At 33.4% G+C, this 18107-nt stretch overlaps 1 protein-coding gene across 1 annotated transcript in view; it reads left to right on the forward strand.

The window, feature by feature from the left end:
- LOC134239664 (uncharacterized) overlaps positions 1-16394 on the forward strand; it is a 37358-nt gene extending 20964 nt beyond the window's left edge. The window contains exons 8-16 of the mRNA XM_062721830.1: positions 6192-6264; positions 6968-7162; positions 7809-8116; positions 8941-9025; positions 9533-9643; positions 10083-12788; positions 15034-15161; positions 15993-16049; positions 16220-16394. Of these exons, the coding sequence (XP_062577814.1) occupies positions 6192-6264; positions 6968-7162; positions 7809-8116; positions 8941-9025; positions 9533-9643; positions 10083-12788; positions 15034-15161; positions 15993-16049; positions 16220-16342 (3786 nt within the window). The 3' untranslated portion in view covers positions 16343-16394. The remainder of the gene's footprint in view (positions 1-6191; positions 6265-6967; positions 7163-7808; positions 8117-8940; positions 9026-9532; positions 9644-10082; positions 12789-15033; positions 15162-15992; positions 16050-16219) is intronic.
- Positions 16395-18107: the final 1713 nt, after the last annotated feature.

Here is an 18107-nt window from a genome sequence, read left to right on the forward strand (position 1 = left end):
CTAAATTTGCAGCCCTTCACCGGCAATGGTGACGTCTCCATATCAGTGAAATATTCTGGAGAGGGACGTTAAACAGTATACAATCAATCAATCAATCATATTTGGATATTTTACGTGAGAAAACGTTATGATAATCTCACAACTAAGCTATATGATAACCGTGATGATTTTAACTTTCCCATCGTTAACTTCCCTTATGCAGCAGTATACCTTCATCACATGCATACGGGTTTTGAATCTCTCAGTTGGTTCTTTTTTTATGTCAGGAATCTCTCGGAAAAAAAAATTGGACCATGTGGTTATGGGACTTAAAGACATTCGATCCTGACATTTAAAGTCTTAAACTTTTTTGCCAAGTATATTTTTAGTTTCTACATACATAGCTTAATAAAAATTGAAATAAAAAAATGGGGGTCAATACGCTTCTTTTGGCGATACAGTACATTGAATATGACCTTTCTGCACTGAAATTTGTGTCTTAATTAAAAGTTAAATTTTTGACGTTTTCCTTTCAATATTTTTATCCAATTAAAGCACGAAGCAAAATGAACTCTTAGTTTGTTTAAAAAATCACTTAAAAATTGTGACTAAGAAAAAGTTTCTAATTTGCTTCGCATAATCAATTATTTGATCTTTCTGCACTAATAAAAAGTGATTTTTCTGGCATTGAAAATTTAATAAGCAAGAAATTTATTCTAAAGTCTTAAATTTTTTCTGATTTTAAGCAAATAGGTCAAATTTATCTTGAATATTTAGAAAAGAACATCAAAAGTGGGGGCATATATGATGTAAACTTTCAGATATTGCTGAAAAAGTGTCAATTTTACGTTAAAATTGGCTCAATTTTTTCCCGGATTTTCAGAATATATTTACTATATTTGTCATACTTTGTTGATAGAATTCATACGAAAAAAAATTAATAGATATTTCAGAACCAGCATAACACATTTCACTGCAAAAACACCTTTGTGTGCAACCAGGATGGAAAAAATAGGAATCCAAAGTTAACAGTACTGTTATAGTTCAAAATGGAAAAACTGATCATTTTCGTCTAAAAAAATCCTTCCGCCACAAAATATAGTCCCTGGTTTAATTCTACTTGAACGGGATTTAATCGCGGTTTTTTCATTGAATATAGTTAAATATGCACTGTAGAATTCAGATTTAATGTTAGAACTTAAAAATGATGCAGAATCTTATAAATAAAGGACCTGACCAAAATACGCTCAAAATCTCAGGATCGAACGTTAATATATTTACCGGATTGTGGTAAATGACAAAATGGACGTGACCGTCGACAGGGGATGCTTACTTCTCCTTGACACCCGATCCACCTGTTATTTTCAAATACGTTTTTGCTCAGTTATACACTAACGATGTTTTTCCTAATGATTTTTTAGCAATAAATTTGTATTTTTTTTTTAAAGAAAAGACGTTTTTAAAATTCTAATTAAGTTTAACTAATACTCATAAATCGGTTATTGTATCAATTCAAGATCAAACTACATGTATGTAATCATTTGTGGACCAGTGTTATATTTTCTTAGTTGCAAGTTTGTTACATGACAATCATTTTACTTGTTCAATGCTCTTATTCTAAACAAGATTTGTAGAAAATTTTAAAAATAAAACAAGCTAGCAGCTTTGACTTTGGGTCATTAAAATAGTTTAGGACTGTTTTTTCCCGAGATACTTTCAAGATGGAATGTTGTATTATATATCTCTTGCATAACTTATACATGTATCATAAAATAATAAAAAAAAAACGTAGGAAAAATGCACAGAGAGAGAGAGAGAGAGAGAGAGAGAGAGAGAGAGAGAGAGAGAGAGAGAAATAGAAGCATAGATAAGAAACACGCTCTGTGAGACTTGAACTGTAATCGGATGAATAAATTCAAGACAGATTGTTGAATCTTAAAATAATTTTGAGAAGAAAAATTAAAACATATTTTTAACATTTTGAATATGAAGACCACCTTTAAAAAAATATCTAAATGTAATGAAGTGCAGTCATATCCGAATAAAATTATTCAGAAGTTGTTTTTCTGGTTAATGGTGATCTTTTGCAACAGTTTGTCATTGTTTAGGGGAATACCTCAGTATTTACTATATTCTATATAAACTGAACGATTTTTATACCTATTATATGAGGGAACTAATAATATTTAAGTATTATTTTTGTGTGATTTGCATTAAGGCATGTACAGTTGTATAACCTAACATTATATGACAAAATTTTGGTTAAACAATGTACTAGTAGCATTTAAAAAATCACTGCAAGAGTAGGCGAAAGTGACTATCAAATGCGCTATGGATCTTTATCTTATTTAAAAAACATTTTAATATTTCAATAAAATACATGTATTTAAGAATTGTTTTAAAAAAGAATTCCATCCAAAGTCTCTGGTTTTATCCTTCAATTGTATCCCAAACCGGAAATGTGTATCCCAATAAAAGTCACCAAAGGTCAACTTGTCCAAAAATTTATTTTTACAATAGCTCTAGAACTATGTAGTTTATAAATTTAAAACTTTCACAGTTTATAAATATATTATTGATTAACAGATAGAAAGTATCATTTGATTATAAATACGTTTAAAAATATTTATTGAGAAAAATCCTTTTAAAGATGCATATATTCTTTATGAAATACACCTAATTAATTCCGTACTTTTAATGAAAGACATCATTATTTCAAGTCAACTTATGCAATTAATATAATTTACATTTCCAATGTCTTTGTCCGAGATAAAACTACAAATATTAAAATATTAATGCACTTTATTTCTAAGCAGATAAAAAATTAATAAATGAAATTATCACATTTTACAAATAAATGCATGAAGTTAACTTCGTGTGATGTTTTGTATTTCTAAGAATACATCATGTGATTAATACATACTATAAGACGTGTGGATGTATCAAGCGAAGTTCAGCGATAAAGAAAAATTATCGGGAAACGCGGGCTGCTGTAGAACATTATAAAAACTGCAACAAAATTGGAACTTGTAATTTTTAGCTCTACTGGTCAGAGACCAGAAGAGCTTATGCGATAAATCCTTTGTAAACAATTTTTCAAAATGCATATAGTTTTGGTCTGATTTTATAACTTGGCACACAAGTAATACACTTTGATACATAATTCTGTGTATCGGTTTTTGATTTCGATGAACGGTGTTGCCGTGGTTTAAAAATAGAAATTTCTGTGAAATTCTTTCAAAATGCTACTCCTCCTACAGTTTTGGTCTGATTTCAGTATAACTTGGCACACAAGTAGAATACACTAAGATACATAATTCTGTGTATCGGTTTTTGATTTCGATGAACGAATAAAAATAGAAATTTCTGTGAAATTCTTTCAAAATTCCTCCTACAGTTTTAGTCTGATTTCAGTATAACTTGGCACACAAGTAGACTACACTAAGATACATAATTCTGTGTATCGGTTTTTGATTTCAAATATAAAAATAAAATTTCTGTGAAATTCAAAATGCTACTCCTCCTACAGTTTTTTGATTTCAGTATAACTTGGCACACAAGTAGAATAAAAAACATAATTCTGTATATCGGTTTTTGATGAAACGGTGTTGCCATGGTTACTAAAAATAGAAATTTCTGTGAAACAAAATGCTACTCCTCCTACAGTTTTATGATTTCAGTATAACTTGGCACACAAGTAGAATATACTAAGATACATAATTCTGCATATTGGTTTTTGATTTCGATGAACGGTGTTGCCGTGGTTACTAAAAATAGAAATTTCTGTGAAATTCTTTCAAAATGCTACTCCTCCTACAGTTTTGGTCTGATTTCAGTATAATTTGGCACACAAGTAGAATACACTAAGATACATAAATCTGTGTATCGGTTTTTGATTTCGATGAACGGTGTTGCCGTGGTTACTAAAAATAGAAATATCTGTAAAATTGTTTCAAAATGCTCCTACAGTTTTGGTCTGATTTCAATATAACTTGGCACACAAGTAGAATACACTAAGATACATAATTCTGTGTATCAAATTTTAATTTTGATGAACTGTGTTGCTGTGGTTACTAAAAATTGAAATGTCTGTAAAATTGTTTCAAAATGCTAACATTGATTTCAATATAACTTGGCACACAAAACATTAAAGAGACTTTATCAACGATCATTATTCTATATATTGCTGTTGTAAAGTTTCAAATCCCAGCTGCTTAAGTACTCTTCTCTTCCTTTGCTATAAGTTCAAACCAGTAGAGCTTCAGTCTCGACAGAGACTTCTGGTTAAAATTATTTTAGTTGCTCTAAATGATAGTTTACTAAAAAAAATTACAGCAGCCCTGCAGGGCAAGTTTAGTGCCCGAACGCAATATTCAGTTGTCCCGGGCCAGCGGCCTACTGTTAGTGTGGAACCATCAATAAATGAAAGTTTTTTTTTTTTTTCGCGATGCGACTTTACTATTTCAATGTGCTTCGTATAAATTGTCCCCTTGTCTTTATTTTAATTGAACACGACTTTTATAGAATTTATTCTTAGATATTCTCAGTCAAAATATTTATAAATTAATACTTTAAATTAACCACAAATTAATACTTTATTCAGATATTTAACGCCACATGGTGCAAAAAGAATCCTTTAAATCATTTATCTGTGAAGTTACGTGATGCATATAAGCTGTAATTAGCAGCTTTATAAGATGATTAAAGAAACCAGAAAGAGTGCAGGACTACTTTGTAGAAAAAAACAAAAAAACATATACGTGCACTTTCATTAAAGCCGGAAGTGCGAATGCATAAGCTGGAAGTGTGGATGCATTCAACAAAGAGATATTTGAAACACTGACTTTCCAGTGGAGATCATGAGAAAAATAAAACACATAAAAACAATTAACAAACGACGAAAAAACGAATGCTTCGTTTGAGAGTTGCATTAAAGATGTTTTGGTATAAGATTACATGAAGATTACATAAAATGTTTGAATGAAAGAGACATTTTATTCTGGAACGGTTTGATATTGTAAGTATACGCTTTAATAAAAATAATAACTTCTCAATTTTTATAAACGAGGAAGATATTAACGATAATGTCTTTAAACACGCATTAACTTGAACTTCACATTAACAGTTAAGAAGCTTGAGGTGTTCTACGCTACGTAGCATATCATTTTGAGATATGTCCTGAAATTTTTCCGTAATATGTTTTTCTCCTTAACATGAATGTTAATAATATTGCCGAATGTTTGATACTGCAGAAGTACTTTTTACGCGTGGTATTTATTTACGCTTTGTACGCGGTCACAAATTGTCCACGGAAATTTGTCCCATCATACTCAAAATACTTGTAAGGATTATAGTTAGAGTCTAAGACATCCGCGTAATTTACTAGCAGCGGATTAGAGAGCAATAGTGATTCCGCGGAAATATGGCCCCATGGAAAATAGTACGTCTATAGAATATAAATGTTTAGGCCCTCTTACAAAATGTTTGTTTGCCGTGTCCCGACCGGCTTGCTAAAATGGCCCCACTTAAATCTTTTTTAACCTGCAGGAAACAATATTGTTGTATTCTTTTTCCCCCAGAACTAGTTTATTGAGGTTTTCTTCAGAAAAAAAATCTAATCTACCTACCAACCCAGTTTATTTCAGCCTGAGTCTGGAGGGGACAAACGAATAGTCTTTTAATTAAAGATGGTCCTACCGTAATTCCTTGAAATGGGATTTCAGAACGCCATGACACTTTTTTTCAATGACCGTCAGATTCTTTCTTTTGAACAAAGGTTTTAAGAAACGTTTCGTAAATTACCTTTAAAAAATGCCTATTATATTTTTGATCCCCCGATTTATATTGAATTACGACACGCAAACCGCGCCCGCTTGACCAGAGGTTAGATCGGTTGTTCTAGTGTCGCTGAGTAGGAAGTTGATCCTTAGGTCGCTGTTTTGGCTCCCACTGCGGAACGTATGCGTGGATACCGGTCTTTTGGCTGATATCGTATAAATCACATTGGTAGCTCCTGGCATGAAAAAAGATTCCTCAATTCTTGAAGGCCGAGTAAATTCTAAAGTAAGTAGTGGCCTCCGCATGCGAGTAAAAAAATCTCAAAAGGTACAATAAACTACGAACAAACATGGCCAACGGTGATTATTGCGAGTCGCGGGATAGAACAATGGTCTTCTTTGACTCCTTATGTGATTACTTCTTATTTATTTCAGACGGAAATGCAGCGGTTCCTTTTACTGCTTCATTCATGTGTCTTTCTGATTGTTGACACAATGGAATCACCAGGTAGATCTCTCACTTAATTATTCAAAACAAATCAAGAAAAAGAATTTCATGCAACGGTCATGGTATCCGAACAAACCTTTCGATAAAACTGGAGACAATTCAACAATTTGTTATATCATCCAAAAGTATCCTTGATCATATTGATAGAGCCACCTTTAGAAAATTGTCTAAAAAAATGGGTCGGTAGGTATGTGAGAATTTTTTTTCTCTTAAATTTAAATTTCAGTGTTATTTTTTTTTACTTCTAATTCTCAAAGCACTTCAAAGTTTAAAGCTTGTAGTTTAAAAAAAAAAAAAAGTTTTGAGTCGGGCAAATTTTAGCCAGTCGGTCGAGAGAAGACAATCAAACAATTTTGTTAGGGATGGTGTAGGTCCTAAATGGGTTCTGTATAGGTGATTTTATGTGTAATGTAGTTGATTTTCGCACAGAGTAATATAATGAAAGTAGGGGAGGTCGGGGGGATTGTGGGTGGGAGAAACAAAAATAGTTGAGTAGAAATCTGACAAACAGAACGTCTATAAAATTTCTAATTTGAAGGACGTATACGTAATATGGTCATAAGTTTTGCACTTTATTGAAAAGGGTTAAAGGATGATTTTTTTTAATTTATCTTGTCACATGCAGATCTTGCCAATCATTTCCTTTTTTTTCAATAGATATATTCTATGCAATGTAATATACCACTACTTTTTGTTTTTACAGTGAATTGTGCCTTTAAAGAAGATCTCTGTAATTGGAGTGCTCGACGGAAATCAGACGTTCACATCAGGAAATGGATTAAGCTCTGTGGCTTTCGGGGAAGAATAAACAACTGCATCAACACAGACAGAATTTACCCCGCTAATCCCTGGAAAGTAGGGGTCATTTCAAACAACAGTCTCTACAACCTACCACCAGGTAAATAACCAATCACAGACTGTATAACATATTAACAGGTAAATAATTCACCAATTACAGACTGTATAACATATGATCAGGTATAACTCACCAATCACAAGCTGTATAACATGTCAACACTACAACAGGTAAATCACCAATCACAGACTGTATAACAAATCAACAGGTAAATCACCAATCACCAACTGTATAAAATACCGCCAGATAAATCACCAATCACTGCGTATACAATGTACCACTAGGTAAATCACCGAATGTGAATGTAATCCTGTATGCTAAATTACGATATAGAATGCGGGTGTACAGTTTTTAGTATGCTTTTATTATCAGATAAAATAAAACATTAAAAAATAATAATTATTCAATTTGCATTTTGCACAATCATGATCAACATATTTCACCATTAAATACGTACAAATCCAAGTCTATGCATATTAGAAGATGGAAAAACAAATGATCAAATTCTAGAAATACCAGGAAAACTCAAGACCTGGTAAAAAAAATGACGCAAATAAAAGAGGCCAAGGAAAGGAGAATTGTGATATGTCTACTGGAATGGGTAAACAGGAATTAGGATCTAGTAATATTAATTATATCATTCTGATAATAATATTTATTCCCTGTATGTATTCTATTTATTTTGCAGATTGGAATTTGACGGGAAGGAAATTTGCCTATAGTGACAACACTAACTATAACGAGCCGCTTACGTCCTACATCGATCATAACATAAGCACGCGCCTGTTGTACTCACCTAAGATCCGGGCCACCTCATGGCCGCGGTGTTTGAAGTTTAAATTTATAGTGACTGGCAGGTCCCATTTCCTTGTGTCATACTCTAAAGATTTGAGGAACGTCTACGCAGATATTCCACTTCGGACGTTTACGCCACCCACTCCTATGGCCAGCTTAGGATATGGATTCCTCCAACTGCCGTTTGCGAGGGAATTCAGGGTTTGTATTATGAGATGTATAAAGATAACGAACAGTATTCAAGTTCTGAAGTTATAGGCATTAAACAATACAAATCGGGCGCGGAACAAACACGAGTCTTTAAAACATCAAAGGTGAGATCAGAAGCCATGGAGTGACATCCCCGACGACTTTTATATGAGGATTCTTATTTCCATTGAAGGGACTATTTTTTTAGATTTAAAATTGAATTCATATTTAATCATTTATCTGTATTTCTGCTTCCCTTTTGTTTGCTCTTTCAGTTACGTTTTCGGCGTGTTTTTCAGAAGTATGTATCGAGGTTAAGTTTGCCATTTAACTTAATTTTGTTCAATCTTTCAGTTGTATTTTAAGGCTATTTTTGAGATCGAGGCTCCAGCATTTGTATACCTGTATATCTTTTGTTCAATCTTTCAGATGTAATTTCGGGCTATGTTTTCAGAACAAAAGATATAGAGTCATACAAAACCTTGGACCTCGTTCTTTCTGAAAAATAGCCCAAAAATACAACTGAAAAAACGAATAAAAGATGCATAGTAATAGAAGACCTGGAGCTCCAGGTCTTCTATTACTATGCATCTTTTATTCGTTTTTTCAGTTGTATTTTTGGGCTATTTTTCAGAAAGAACGAGGTAGGTTTTGTATGACTCTATATCTTTTGTTTCATCTTTAAGTTATATTTTCGGACTATTTTTGAGATCGAAGGTCCAGGTCTTGCTTGACTGTATATGTTTTGTTCAATCTTTCAGATGTATTTTCTGACTATTTTTAAGAACGAGGCTCTAGGTCTTATATTACTGTGTATCTTTTGTTCGATTTTTCAGTTGTATTTTCGGGCCATTTTTGAGAACGAAGCTCCAGGTCTTGTATTGCTGTCTGATATTCAGCTCAGAGACGGACTCTGCCCTGGTGAGTCTTAATGTCTGTTATACAAAGCTTACTTGACAAAATATAATTATTTTGATATTAACAATTATTTTTCCTAGATAGATTCTAAAAAGGGTTTATTTATTACAACGTAGTAACTTGAATATATGATATTACGAACAATATTACGTCAGAATAATTGTCAAAAACATGAATCTATGTCCGTTATTTCAAAAAAAATGGAATGTTTATTCACATAATATGCAACTAGTTTCTTAATAACTGATAATATTTACATAAAGGGATATAAGGAAATGACGAAATGTATTCAAGCTCAAAAGTCTATTTAGCAATGCATAAATAAGGAGCAGAGCAAACACTAACTTCTTTAACATCAGATGTGGGATCAGGTGCCATAGAGGAGTGATTATCCCCTGCTGACCGGTCAAATCCGCCGTGCGCTCCTTTTCGTGATAATTAAATGCTGGAAATATTCAGTGTGTAGAAAAATTATATAAGGTTTTTATTTATGCTCATCGCTTATTTTAGATACATGTCCAAAGAACCTATTCCAGTGTTCTAGCTATGAGTGCCTGGATACAGATAAAGTCTGTGACGGTCGTACTGATTGTTCCTTCGGTGATGACGAATATATGTGTTGTAAGTAAGAAATAACTGTAATATAACCGATAACTGTAAAATAACTGTAATAACTAATAAATGTAAGAAATAACTGTGTAATAATTATAATTACTGTCTAATAACTGTAAGAGATAACTGTTATAGCTGTTAGAAATAGCTATAATTACTGCGAGAAATAAATCTTATAACTGTAATAAATAACTAATAACTGTAATAAATAACTAACCGTAATAAATAACTAATAACTGTAATAAATAACTAATAACTGTAAGTAGGAACTGTAATCTTCCTGTTTTATAAACAGACTATATTCCTGGTCTAGAAAATCAATCATTTTAACGATGACTGTCTTTGAGATGAAAACTGTTATACCTTCCCATACATAATTATGCAGACTAAAAATATGACTGAAAAAGCCACGACTTAGTAAAATGTTCTTTTCACTTTCCTTTTGAAGACTACAATTCCTCCGGAGTAAACAGAAGTAATAAGCCTATTCACAAAACAAATGCCGTTATTTCCCAAGAAGAGACTGATGGAGACATTCAGAACAAATCTCTACAAGATGAAGGTCCCGTGAAGCATTGCGGGAATGTCTCTGATGATAACACTTGTTGCCTTGTATCAACATTGCTAAATGGTAAATGTTTACAGCAGAACCAAAAGAAAAGTTTGCAAAATTCGTCACTTGCTGATATTTGTTCACGTTGCAACAATTCTTGGCGAGTAGATTGCATTGCTTGCATTCCGGAAAATGCAGTTAATAATACAGTTTGTTTTTTACCGCAGAGCCTTAATCACGAAACGTCTTTGGTCAACTTGACGTCATTACTCCAGAGTCGACCTAATGATCATAATAATTCACAAAGCAGTTACTCAAAGTTAGAAAATATATGCTCAGAAGTCGCAGTCAAAAAATGTGCTTTATTTCATGGTACACAAAGTCCATTAATCTGTAACATAAGTGATATTTCATCGGGTTTGTGTATAAACGTTTCCATATTATGCCCTCAGTACACCTCAACAGGTGTTATCATCTACGAACAATGTGTGCTGATTGGCAACACTTCGGCAAAGAATGTCAGCATATGTTGTATAAAGAAAGAAGAGACTGATTTTCAAATTCTGGATAGTAAGACAATATGTGGTGAATGTAATGATAGAAACGATAATGCCGACATTGTTTCATTTTTAAACAAAACTTCATTCGATGGAATCACATGTTTAAATTCCTCTGAAATAATCCATTCTTCGGACATGGATCATTCTGAAACAGATATATCTTCAGACACCGATCAAATAAGTCTTCACAGATCTGGAGCCTGTTATTCCTTCTGTCCGCTAGGGTGTAACTGTTTAGGAGAAAGCTTTCTATGTGAAAGACTGGGATCAGTTGGTTATACCGACAGGATCCTACTACATAATGTGGAATGCAAAACACTCAAGATTGATGATGTCCACAACAGCCTTTCCCTCAAAAGCAGACAAATTTTTAAGCTTGAAATTCATGATTCAAGAATAACAAATTTAGAAATACTAGCGTATTATCCATATTTTATTCACAGGATCCTGATAAATAACAGTATCTTTGATAAGATTCATATTGAGTCTTTTGTTGTTAAGGCGTTTCAATCATTTCTCACAGTTGACCTCTACAGCACTCGTTTATCGTTCTTTAAATTTAAAGATTTTTCACATTTCGTTCTAAATTCTTCTGACAAATCATCTATTCAATTTACCAGAATGATTATACACTCAATTCCTATGACATTAGACATGTCTGGAAATGCCTTTGGACATCTAAAATTTGATTATAATTTTTCAAATTATTTTCTTTTTTCTGATATGGTCAACTTAAGTCATAATGCTTTAACGGAAGTCCGCCCGCTTTGGACATGGGTTCTGGACTTAAGTCACAATCAGCTGACATTTTACTCCCACTTCACCATTCGTTTAGAAGTCCTGTATTTAAATAATAACCATATTCGATCAGCAAGAAGGCTAGAAAACTATGATCCGAATGGTGACGACCACTTGAGAATACTTGATTTATCATACAACAATATAACAGCTATCAACAGTGGGGACCTTCTCTCCTCCAACCTGATTTTTCTGAATCTGTCCAGAAATCATATTGAAATTATAGAGGCAGGGGCATTTCGCCGGACTATCCACATCGCCACACTAGACCTGTCGTATAATAAGATCTCTCAAATCTTTGACGGAACTTTCTTGCCTTTGAAGGACCTTGAAGAGTTGTATTTGCACGGCAATTATTTCCAGGTTTTCGAAGGAATGTTTACAGGACTTTTCAATTTAAGAATCTTGAGAGTTAGTTTTTATACTATTTGCTGTGCTATAACCAACAGTAAGTATGCTGTACAGTGTATCGCACCCTTGAATGAGATTTCGTCATGTGACCATTTGATAGCTGTACCGGTACTTAACGTTGCTGTGTGGTACATAGCGTTGGTGGCTGCGTTCGGAAACCTGAATGTCCTGTTGCTTAACATTGGTCATATCAGGAGCAGTAAAGCCGGAACATACTATCTTCTGACGATAAGCTTAAGCTGTGCCGACTTCTTGATGGGTTTGTACTTATACATAATTGCTGTCACAAACCTACATTATTCTGGACAATACGGTCTTAATGATTACAACTGGAGACACAGTTCAACGTGTAAATTTTCCGGAGTAATCGCCACTCTGTCGAGCGAAGTGTCCGCCTTTATCGTTCTGCTGATCACACTTGACAGATTTCTTGCCATCAAGTACCCCTTCTCCGGTTTTAAATTTACCAAAAGGAGCGCGGCTATTGTAGTGGTGACCGTGTGGTCTGTTTCTCTACTTCTGGCTCTGATCCCTCTACTACCAGTAGCTGATCTGGACAATTTCTACGCTCAGTCCGGTATATGTATATCCCTCCCTCTTTCTGTTTTCAGGAAATCCGGATGGGAATACTCAATGATTGTGTTTGTTGGAATCAACTTTATACTTTTTCTCGGCATTCTTGTTGGGCAGATCCTTATATTTGTGGAGGTTGTTAGATCTGGAAAGTCAGTCCAGTCTACCAAGACAAGAGAGAGGGAAGCATCTCTGGCCACGACGCTGTTTGCAATAGTTCTGACGGATGTCTTTTGTTGGATACCAATTGGAACCATAGGCAAGTAACTTTTATCAACAATTTAAGTTTAACGAGCCCTCTTATCAGCGAAGAATATTTAATAATAATAATAATAATAATACTTTATTTAGAGAAGGTAACCCGATTAGTGCGAACACTAGTCTTCCTCAGGGCCTTCTTTAAAAACACATATACATATATACAATAAATAAAATTACAATTATGAGACAATAAATAATCAATCAGTATGTTACAAACAAATAAAAACATCAGCATTTCAGTATAGAGAAAAAGAAAAAAAAAATCACACAGAATCATTGCGTTTTATAAGTAGAAAATTTTCAACACTTCTTTTAAATATTGCAGGGGATTGAGAATTTCTTATATTAATTGGTAACTCATTCCAGATAATAACCCCTGAATATTGTAAAGAATTTTTAGATAAGTTTGTTTTATATTTTGGTAGTCGAAGTTCGGAATTTGTTTCTGATCGTAAAGTGTATGATCCAGAACTTTGAAATTCAAAAAGATTATGCATATAATCAGGAGACATTCCATGAAATATTTTGTACATTAAAATGCTTTTCTGTAAATATAAAAGTTCATAAACTGTTAGCCAACCTAAAGTGTTAAATAAAGGCATTGAAGGTGTATCATATTTTTCATTTAAAATAATCCTAGCTGCTTTTTTTTGTAATCTGTAGATTCTGTCCATGTGTGTTTGAGGACAATTGCCCCAAATGGAGAGACAATATAAAATCGATGGCAGGATAAAAGCATTATAAAATAGTTTTCTAGTACGCATTGGAAGAAACTTTTTGATTTTTCGTAAAGTAAATAATTTATATGTAAGAGTTTTGCAAACTGCATCTACATGACAAGTATATTGAAGATTATGATCAATGTGAACACCTAATAATTTTTGCATTTCTACATTTTCAAGGGGATGATCGGAAAGTTGTAAATGAAAATTAACGTTTTCTAATTTAGATTTCTTTTGGTGTGTTCCCATTAACATACACTTTGTTTTATCAGTATTTATAATCATCTGATTTTGTTGACACCATTTTTGTATTTGACAGAGTTCATGATTAAGAGTGGTTTCAATACGCGAAATACTATTATCATGAAGATGCATTGTAGTGTCATCAGCAAACATATCAATATTACAATGTTCAACAGACAATGGTAAATCGTTGATATACAATAGAAACAACAAAGGACCTAAAATAGAGCCCTGAGGCACACCTGCTGTGACTGGCAGTGATTCAGATGTGTACGCACCAATTTTAACACTTTGAGTTCGATTATATAAGTATGATTTAAACCATTTAATTGATATTTGATCAAAGTGATAGCATTCAAGTTTTTTAATTAGTATATCATGATTAACAAGATCAAATGCTTTGCTAAAATCCAGATATGTAATACCTACAAAATTTCCTTTATCTATTGCATGCAACCAATCATCAGTTAGTTGTGAGAGCTGTCTGGCATGAGTGAAGTTCTCGAAATCCAGATTGTGCTTTCATTAGCAAGTCAAAGTGAGAAGTAAAGATGCGTATATTTTCTGCTACATGCTTCTCTAAAACTTTCGATATCGTTGGTAAAATCGAGATTGGACGATAGTTTCCTGGGTCTGATTTATCGCCCTTTTTAAACAAGGGGGTTACTTTTGCGACCTTTAATTGTGAAGGAAAAGATCCATTGATTATGCTAGAATTTATCAAGTGTGTTAGAGGTTTGGATATTATACTAGCTGACTTTTTAAAATCTAATTCTGAAATTTAATTTATTTTATCTAGTTTTAAAATCTAATTCTGATATTTAATTTTTTTTATCTAGGTTTATTTTTTATGGTATTTTTTACACTTTTTTTTTTACATTCCATGACACTTCTTTTCTTTTCCCCCCTCTTATCTCATAAACAAATTTGTTGAAGTTTTCTGGATAACAGATTTTCCCACTTACCTAAAGACCCAATAATTTTACCCTGAATCGGGAGAGGAAAAACAGACATTATTTTATATATGGCCTTGTTATTATACGTCTCTTGTAAGATTTTCTCTCTCATATTGAGACATGAAAACTAGTGGGTGGAGGGCAACAAAAATAAATTTATTGTATACTCGGCACTTGGGGTAATTGAATACTGTACATTAGGAGGGATGAGATTTTTTCCCCCAAGAAACTGTTTTTTTCCAAACTTTCATACATTTTATGTGGGGGGTGAGGGTGAAAAAAGTTTGATACTCTATTATTATATTGTTAATTTTCCTCTCAGGAATGCTTACGTTTCTTGGAATTGAGGTACAGGCCGATGTCTACGCTTGGATAGTGGTTGTGGTTCTGCCGATTAACTCCGCCCTCAACCCCATTCTGTATACTGTCACTGCAGTCATCAGAAACAAGGTAACTCCGCCCCCTTCCAAGTATAACTCCGCCTTCAACCCCATTCTGCACGTGTATACTGCCACTGCAGTCATCAGAAACAAGGTAACTCCGAACTATCCGGCAAGTTCGCCCCAGACCCCCCCCCCCCCCCCGACCAATACTGTATACTGTCACTGCAGTAATCAGAAACAAGGTAACGACGCCGCCTCTACCCAGCATAACTCCGCCCAAAGACCAATACTGTAGGCATAAGAAGTAAGGTCACACCCCACAAACCCATACTGTTACTGTCACTGCATTCATCAGAAATAGCGTAATTCTACCTTCAACCTATTTCTGTATACTGTCATTGCAGTTATCAGTTATAAGATTAGTCGGCTTAAACCAGATACTAAATACAGTCCGTGACAGTATCAGGATAAAGTAAGTCCCGCGCTCATCTCGATACTGTATACTGTAAATGACGTCATCAGAAATAGAGTCACTCAGCTCTCAACCTGATACTTACAATGAAGTCATCAGAAATAAGGTTATTCCGCTATCAACTATCAACCCGGTACACAGTATACTGTCACTGCAGTCATCAAAATGAGGTAACTCCGTCATGATCTACATGTAGAAGAATGAACACTCTAACGTCATCACAAATTAAAACAAGATAACCCTGCTCTCAACCTGATAGTGTAGACTGTCACTGACGTCATCAGAAATAAGAAAACTCTGTGTTATTGATCATACTCTAGTTATAGAAACCTTTGAAGAAAAGATTCCAAGAAAATGTTTACTGAATCTTAATCCTTGTGTTAAATACTGCCAATATCAGAATAACAATTTTCTGATTTTTTTTAGAGAAGGCAAGAGGAAGAAAGCATTGCCAAGCTGAAGAAACAGCTATTCCTACTAAAGGTCAAAACATCTGTTTGAACTTATCCTTTCATGTATTAGAAAAATAACATCCTTTTTTGTGAATGATATTTTTTGGGGTTTAAATATACAAATCCAACCAAAAAACGCCATTTTACTGTCGCTGAGAAAAATTCGCAATTCGACATTTTATTAATTCTGTTTCTGTTTAGGCAAAAGCTGACAATATGGGTCACAGAGCTGTCAGTCGGTTGCCAGACGTAACCTCTATCAGTCATGACATTGATAATGGTCCAGCAAGCCTAGAAACAGCGATAAAAAGCCCGGATGAATAAACCAATGTCCCTGGAGTGTCAGCTTCAGCGTCTCTAAACTTTCACATGAGAAAGGAACACAAAGATTTTATCTTGTTAAAAAAAATTGTAATTTATATAGGTGTAAACAAAGTTGTAAAGGATAATAAATATAAATGAATTGTGACTTGATTGATTAACTGTGTCCTGAAATCTGGAAAATAATAGTAGCATGTACATCATCTGCTTATACACTAGGTGAACAAAGGAACCGATCCTCTTATTTATGATGTTCCATGTTCACTCTTTTAGCAAGACTATGGGTACACTGACAAGTCATTTGCTCAAATTTATAATCTTACAACGCCGCAGCTTTTATTTGAATGAATGTAAAGGTCTAATTAATTTAACGCGTTTGACCTGGAAATAAATAAAATCCAAAACAACTGTATAAAAGACGACATTAATAATTCTACACTTTAGTTAAAAATGATACTTTTTACGATGTAATCTTTTTTTGTCGTTGGCAATACCGTTCCCCTACTCTTCCTTGTTTTTAAAACCTGTTTATAAGTCAATAAAAAGTCCGTCTCCTTGAACAGTGTTGAATGTATCTGGAATTTATATATACTTTCTGGTTCCTCCTTAAAATAACCTCTGACTGCAGCTGATGTGTTAAGATTAAAAATCAATGAACAATAAACTTTGAAATTTTAGTACATCTCCCTCGTTGCTTCAACGCTAGCAAAACATTGAAATTTAAAGGATAATGCACCTTAGGCCAAAAATAAAATTGATTTGTTTGATGAATTCCTACTAACATGTCGAAAAGTCCCCACCCAATAAATTTTTCAGCACTTTGAATTTTTTTCTTTAGTTTCGTTAGAAATTGTTTCATTTTAAAGCTAGTTATAAGATATACAAGCTCTTTAGGATGCTTTTTGATTGATTTTTATAGCAATACACCTGTATATAGCTAACCAGTGTGTAGTGAAAACATTAATAAATGTCCACATGTTCCAAGTCTGTAATTTTTATACAGTTCAATTTGTTCAATACTGTAAAAAAAAAAATACTACCTACCTACCTACACACCTTGAAAAATATGGGTCTGGGTACATACATGTATCAAACAAAAATATTTTTAATGATGGCCTTATATTCATCCTACTTTCAACCTTGAAAAACGTTGCACACCTGTTCGTAATTATTTCTAGATACCTTTTCAATAATAAAAATAAGATCCATTTTCTTTTCTTTTTTATTTTGAATGTCTATAATGTAAAGTAAAATGACGTCGTTTGTTAGTTGCATTTCAATAGAAATGTCTCAAAAAGAAAATACATGTATTCAACGAAGGTCGTTTTATCTTTTTTCTCTCTGCAATTTCCATTTAACAATTCTTGTTACATTTTTAGCAATTTGCAGATTAAAGCAGGTTAATCGATTTAATGGCCCTGCTCCTGATTTATAGTAGACTTTTGGGGATACACTGTATTACTGTTCGATATTTTCATATTTCATGCATATTTTTTAGAAATGGTTCATAAAACATTCTTTTGCAAAATGCAATAGCATAAATACAATATATTGTTTCAAGTGCAATTAATATTCTTTTTGAGCGAGTTGTTGAATTCGTACATCTATACTTACTTACATTAAGCACACGATGCAGTCATCTTTCTTCCTTAACACTCGAGGTCCTTTCGTTATTTCCTTCAAAAATACTTCATACCTTACAAATAATGTTGTTAGCTACACTTCCGGAATCTAGGAAGGTTCTTAAAAATGATAGAAAAAAACTGAA

This window comes from Saccostrea cucullata, unplaced genomic scaffold (assembly GCF_032062105.1).
Source record: "Saccostrea cucullata isolate Sc308-1 unplaced genomic scaffold, CSIRO_AGI_Scuc_v1 ctg1134, whole genome shotgun sequence".
NCBI lineage: Eukaryota > Metazoa > Mollusca > Bivalvia > Ostreida > Ostreidae > Saccostrea > Saccostrea cuccullata.